This window comes from Rutidosis leptorrhynchoides, chromosome 3 (assembly GCF_046630445.1).
Source record: "Rutidosis leptorrhynchoides isolate AG116_Rl617_1_P2 chromosome 3, CSIRO_AGI_Rlap_v1, whole genome shotgun sequence".
Classification (NCBI taxonomy): domain Eukaryota; kingdom Viridiplantae; phylum Streptophyta; class Magnoliopsida; order Asterales; family Asteraceae; genus Rutidosis; species Rutidosis leptorrhynchoides.
Genome location: NC_092335.1, coordinates 307,080,021 through 307,087,304, shown reverse-complemented (window position 1 = coordinate 307,087,304; position 7,284 = coordinate 307,080,021). Strand labels below are relative to the sequence as shown.

Here is a 7,284-nt window from a genome sequence, read left to right as displayed (position 1 = left end):
AACGTTGCATTAATATCTTATTAATTTGATATATATATCATCATTGTTGGAGAGTTAGATTACAGAAATATAATTCAGACGGTATAACCGACCATATATAAGTTAAATAACATAAATATAAATGTTAGTGAAGTTAATAAAATTTAGATTACATAAATATAATTCAGGCGGTATAACCGACCATATATAACTTAAATAACATAAATATAAATGTTAGTGAATTTAATAAAAGTTAGATTACATAAATATAATTCAGGCGGTATAACCGACCATATAACTTAAATAAGATAAATATAAATGTTAGTGAAGTTAATAAAAGTTGGATTACATAAATATAATTTTACTTATGATAATAATATTTACCTTACTAATAAATAATAGAAGATATCGTTAAAGGAATTTCTTACCTTGATTAGTGACTTGTGCTTGCTTAGATAAACCTTAATTATACGGAGCACTTCGTGCTGATAACGTGTTATAATTCTAGTGGTTTATAACAACCTTTATGGCTGATCTTAGCAAAGACTTCTTAATATATGTATATATAAATAAAGAATAAAGATAAAATGAAGAAACTTTCCTCTGCATGGGTTATAAAGATAAGATGAAGAAACTTTAACTTACTAATATATATTTAGGTACAAGTTTGAATGGCAAATATGGATGCCTTATTTATAATGCAAAGTTTACCGTGCAAATAACTATTCCTCTGCATGCGTAAGTTTCTGTATACAAAATTGACATCCACCTTGCATCTTATTTTTACTTTGTGGTATCATAACAAAACAAAATATTTTCCATGAATCTTAGTTAGTGTCACTCCAACAAAACAACAATCTGATGCAACAAAAATGGCAGCAATTTATAGTCTTTACATCATCAACAAATCAGGGGGACTCATCTTCTATAAGGTAAAATACATAAACCCTAATTCCCCAAATTCAATTTTGATCAATTTTTATAATGTAAAATACAAAAATTGCAATCAGGATTATGGATTGCAAGGAAGAATGGATACAAATGATAGTTTGAGATTAGCAAGTTTATGGCATTCGATGCATGCAATCTCTCAACAATTATCCCCTGTTTCTGGATGCACAGGAATTGAACTTCTTGAAGCTGATACTTTTGATCTCCATTGCTTTCAATCACTTACTGGTATTATATTTTTTTATTTGTTTATTTTTCTTTTGATTAAATTAAATTGATTGATTTGCTGAATTCATTGCATTGTTCATTTACAAAAGAAAATGGAATTAAGAAGGTAAAGATAGTGTTTTGCTATAAAAAAATAATGTCTATAAATGTTGTTACTGTTTTTTATGAATTTTTACCATACAGGTAAAGTATATTATAACAAATAGTGAATGATAAAATGTATATTGAATTTGCTCTCATAGGAGAGTATTAGCCATGCTGTGTGAAAGAACTAGTTTTTTTTTTCTTTTTTTCGACAGTGAGTTTGATTTTTGGGTGATTTGCTATAAAGATCATGTCTTTTAAATCTTGTTTTCATCAAGAATTTTTATCATATAGGTAAAGTATTATAACAAATAGTGAATGATAGAAGTTGTGATGTGGTCCAGCGGTTGGTGGCATGCCTCCTTTAGGGGAGGTCAGGAGTTCCACCCTCGTTGGCTACATATTAACCCATAATCTCATCTCTGTCATAAAGTTCCACCCATGGCACCTTTCCCACATCGCGTTGGGGGGTGGTGGTGGTCCCCACATCGCGTTGGGGGGGGGGGGGGGGGGTGGTGGGGGGTGGTGGTGGTAAGGGGAGGGGGGGTCTTATAATCTGCTAGGTTAGCAGATTTTTTATATTAGTTTTTTTGAAAAATGGTCAAGAGATTTATTTGAAAAGAAACTCGTTGTTTAGTAGGTTAGCAGATTTTTATATTATTCTACTCTGCAAACTTTCCCCCTACGCAATTAACGGTTTGTTATTATTTGCAGCACTTGATTGATATACTCATATTTTATCTCAGACTGTAGTTAGCTTGTCTGAACGTTGAGAAATTTTACATTTCTAGGACTTACTCTATACTTTAGTGAATATTTGGAGTAGTTAGACAACAACAACAACAATACCCAATCCCACACATGCGAGGTATGGGGAGGTGAGATGTAGACAATTCTTCCTCTACCCTAGCATAGAAAAGAAGTCGTTTCTTTAACCATGAGTCGAGAAAAAATTCTCCACCCTGAAAGTCATCCCCTCTCTACTCCAGGGTAGAGAGATTGCTTCTGTGAGTAGTTAGAGATTAAGTAAAAAAACTTGGAGTAATTACTATTTACTATTTACTACTCGTATTTACTATCCCAAAAAAAAACTTGGTAAATAACTCTTTTACATATAAAATCATGATACTCTGCTAGTGATTCTCATTAAGTGATCCGGTACGAAAATAAGAACACGACGATTTTTGTAACGAAGATAATTAAATTGTTGTTTGAGATGGTTGTTTGTGTTCTACGGATAACATGAAAGAAACAAGTACGGAGTAAATAAAATAGAAGTGATAGAATATGGAGTAAAACTATTTTGTTTTATTATCTCTCTAGTTTGGTTACGTACGTAAAACCTCACTAGGCTCCCCTATCTCTCTCATTTTACATCAATATATAATCAACATACAAATGAGGCCACTATTTGCATTATGTCCACGTGCATCCATGAAATTAGGATTATGGATACTTGGTCAAGTCCACCACCTATCGAAGGAGGTGGGACTTGGATCTCGGAATCCGAAGGATGACTTTTTACACCATTCTAATTTTACGTGACCATGGAAACTCTATATGCTGATGCCCTACATGTCTTTTTATAGTTTATTGTTGTAATAATTTCATCTGATGAGCTAAATAAGCTTCATTGGTTTATGAAACTTTCATGTCTGATACACTTCACTCACATTTTCATTAGGCCATCGTTGCAAAATTCGCTACTCGTTGAGCACTTGGTCGGAACTTTTTAGGGATTACTCGGCAGCTGGATGTTGACCAAGGTTGACTTTGACCAATGTTGACCAATTTTGACTTTTTAGCGTATTTGTTGGTAGCAGAAATCTTTGTTAGATAAGCTGCATATTTGTTTTCAACTATGAAGAAAATAGTTGTGTGCCACTTGATATTTTAACTTCCTATACATCCATTTGGACTCATTTTTTTTCCTGCTCCCAAGTATCGTAACATGTTTAAATCCCTTTTTGGTTGCCTTTTCTGAAATCACACTATTTGCACACTGATGGAAAAAACTCATTTGATCTCTGCCCTTATGTAGGGACAAAGTTTTTCGTGGTATCTGAGCCTGGAACACAGCATATGGAGAATCTGTTGAAACATATTTATGAACTATACACCGATTATGTTTTAAAGAATCCATTTTATGAAATGGAGATGCCAATTCGTTGTGAGCTCTTTGATATCAACTTAGCACAAGCAGTACTCAAGGATCGTGTTGCATATCTTGGGCGATAATATGAAGCTTTTGCAAACGCACGTATTTGTTACCGCTTTCTGTGTTTAAGGAATGTTTATTTGCAGTTTAATGGAATGTGATGTTATTACTACTAATTTTATTCGACATAATAGCAAGTTAGCAACTAAACCAACAGAATTACAGACTTCGTTTCTTATGCATCATCATATGTTTTTTAAATATGCATATGGTTTTGTTTGGAGAGTAATGGCTGCGAGAATTGTTCAAAATACACTTTTTTTTAAGGCTTCAAACAAAATACATTTTTTAAAAAAATTGTCTTTTTACACCATTCGGTAGACGGAATTTCTGTCTACCACCTTTATCTGTCGTCTACTACCATTTTTACAAAGTAGTAGACAGTAACAACAAGGTAGTAGACAGTGAGAACAAAGCAGTAGACAGCCAATTACAAGGTAGCTGACCGTCTACTGCCTTGTTGTTATTGTCTACTACCTTGTTGTAGGTGTCGACACCAATAATACATATCAGTCGACACCTACAACAAGGTAGTAGACAGTGACAACAAGGCAGTAGACGGTCAGCTACCTTGTAATTGGCTGTCTACTGCTTTGTTCTCACTGTCTACTACCTTGTTGTTACTGTCTACTACTTTGTAAAAATGGTAGTAGACGATAGATAAAGGTGGTAGACAGAAATCCCGTCTACCGAATGGTGTAAAAAGGCAATTTTTTTTAAAAAAGTGTATTTTGTTTGAAGCCTAAAAAAAAGTGTATTTTCATCAATTTCCCTTATTTCCTTTACGTTTATACTGATCAACCACAGTTGCTTATGTAGCTTCATGGCCCAACAATACATTTCATAAGAATTAAATTATTTTTTTAGGTAAACTTTAGATTTTTCTGATCAGTTTACAACAAAAAAAAAAACGTGAGTAACTTCCTCTGATGTTCGCAACCATTTCCAAATAATCTCAAGTGATGTTTAGAAATGAAACTTATGTAAACATATCAATGTTAACCAATAGATCATATTGGTCCTGAGTAATTCACTTGTTTATAGATGTGGCAGTTACACTTTGTGTTATAAATTGTGACAACCCCGAAATTTCCGACCAAATTTAAACTTTATCTTTATATTATTCCGACACGATAAGCAAAGTCTGTGATGTTAAATCTCAAGAATTTTAAACTATGTTCACACATTCATTTAACCTCGACCAAATTTCAATGATTCACGAACCATTAAATGAACGTATATGATTATGTATGTATATGTATATATATTATAACTTGAAAACGTCAACAAAGTATTTAAACGTATAATGCATTACATGAATGTATTTGTTTCAATATGATTATTGACGGAATTAAAAGATAATATCAAATGATTGAATTATCAGATACATTGAATTATGATTACGAGTCTCTGTTGAGAGGTCCACATTGATTTGAGAAATCTTCCCATTTTAACAATATTCGGAAGATGGTAAAGTGATTTACAAGTAAGAACAAATATGTCAATTAACGAGAGTTAGACAAATATTAGTGGAAGGCTAAATTATATAGTAATCAATTGATGTAGTTTACAAATGTACGAAAACGCTTTTCGATATAATAGAACTTGTTTATTTGAAATATCTTTGATTAAATTAAACGTAAATTGGAATATTGATTGTTAAAAAATATAGATAACTTGCAACGTGTATTTAAAACGTGTTCATTAAACATATATGTTTTCAAATTAGTTAAGTACACGATAGTAACATTCACTTAGTGATGCGATTGATATTTAAAACGTTAGTGCATAAATGAATTGTATCTATTTAAGTTTTAAAGTATAAACGATACGTATTATAATATTTTCTAAACGAAATTTAAAGCGAACTTTAAAAATATAATTAGTTTTGAAAAACTAAATATTATATTATTAAATAAATATTTCAACTACATACAATAGTACAAATTTATAATGAATATATATATATATATATATATATATATATATATATATATATATATATATATATATTACAAAGTGACAAAATATAATATTACTTAGACGTAAAACGTCTGATTTAAAATAATATATTTTGATAAACAATGAGCCACTAATTGTAAGACCCGAATAATTATCTTACTTACTTGTGTATTATGGTGTTCAAGGGTGTGGGTTTTATTGTATATAAATTAAAATGCAAAAGAAACTGTTTCAGTAGGATCGCGCGCCGCGCGGGTTTGGGGCGCGCCGCGCCATTTGGCGCTGACAGAATCCTTTGTTTTAAATTGGTTTAAATGAAGGGTATTTGGGTAATTTCACTTGGGGCCGGATTTGTGAGCCACATTAGCTGGTTTGGATCAGTTTTGGATCATTTTCACATCCATTCATCACTCCCAACTATCTAGAGAGAGAGAGAGAGAGATTCTAGAGAGAGATTTAGGGTTTTGGTGAAGAAGGAGGCCGAATTGATCAAAAGCTCGAGTTCTAAATTTGTTCCTTTCGTTCCTAGCTACGTTGCGGTAGTATTGGTAAGCTCAAACTCCGAATTTCATTTATTGGATTTGTTATTCAAGTTAGGGTTTTGAGTTAGTTTGATGAAAAACCCTTTTAGATGATGAAATGGGTTTATTGTTAATTGTTGGTGGATTTTGGGTTGGTGAACTAATTGGCCATGTTTAGGACTTGAAATTGAGTTTAATCACTTAAGTTAGTGATTAAGGAAGTATTGAAACCCAATTAAGGTTAATTGGTTGACTAATTGTGACTTTGGGTCAAATTAGGGTTTGGTGGTGATTATGACCCATTTGGCGATTTAATGAGGTTTATAAACTTGAAATGGATTAAGTTGAAGTATAAAACCAAGTTAAATGTGTTTTGGTGTTAAAACTTGTAAATGGTGAGATTTTGACTTAATGGGTCAAAATTAGGGTTTAAGTGTCAAAATGGGTATGACACGTGTTTAACACTTGAGTTCGGGTTTAATTGGCGTATTAGGACCATTCTCACTTGTGTTAATGATTATTGGTTAGTTTTGGGCACGGTTTGTGCTTGGAAGTGCATTTGGGTCGAAATTGCACTAAGTGACGAATTGGGTTGATTTGTAAATCCACTCTAAGTGTAATGTTGTAATTGTGATAATGGATTAGGTATTTTCCATTGGCGAGTTGCGGTTTACTTGGAAGCTTTCTTCAAGACTTCAAGGTGAGTGATAATATCCTATGTGCATATGTATGTGTAGGATGGGTGCGGGTCGGGTGAAGTGGTTCTCGGTTATAGAGCTCACTTCACATATAGGTGGATTTGATAGACTTGCGTTTAGATCCAATTGGCACGGTTGTGCGTTTTGGTTGACCATATTTGGCGAGGTACACGTTTTGTGTGTACACTATCACACGTGGTTGTGATGTGGATGATATATGTAGTGACCCGAACTTTTCCATGTTTATATATATATTAATTGAGATTGATATTTACATGATTAAATGTTTCCAACATGTTAAGCAATCAAACTTGTTAAGACTTGATTAATTGAAATATGTTTCATATAGACAATTGACCACCCAAGTTGACCGGTGATTCACGAACGTTAAAACTTGTAAAAACTATATGATGACATATATATGGATATATATATATATAGTTAACATGATACTATGATAAGTAAACATATCATTAAGTATATTAACAATGAACTACATATGTAAAAACAAGACTACTAACTTAATAATTTTTAAACGAGACATATATGTAACGATTATCGTTGTAAAGACATTTAATGTATATATATCATATTAAGAGATATTTATACATGATAATATAATGATAATATAATAATTTAAAAT

The 7,284-nt window shown here is 32.1% G+C and overlaps 1 protein-coding gene across 1 annotated transcript; it reads left to right on the top strand.

The window, feature by feature from the left end:
• Nucleotides 1-809: 809 nt before the first annotated feature.
• On the top strand, nt 810-3,618 carry LOC139897442 (uncharacterized). Its single transcript, XM_071880140.1, has 3 exons — nt 810-911; nt 990-1,158; nt 3,284-3,618. The coding sequence occupies exons 1-3, from the start codon at nt 852-854 to the stop codon at nt 3,478-3,480; spliced, it is 426 nt and encodes a 141-aa protein (XP_071736241.1). The 5' UTR covers nt 810-851; the 3' UTR covers nt 3,481-3,618.
• The last annotated feature ends 3,666 nt before the right edge of the window (nt 3,619-7,284 follow it).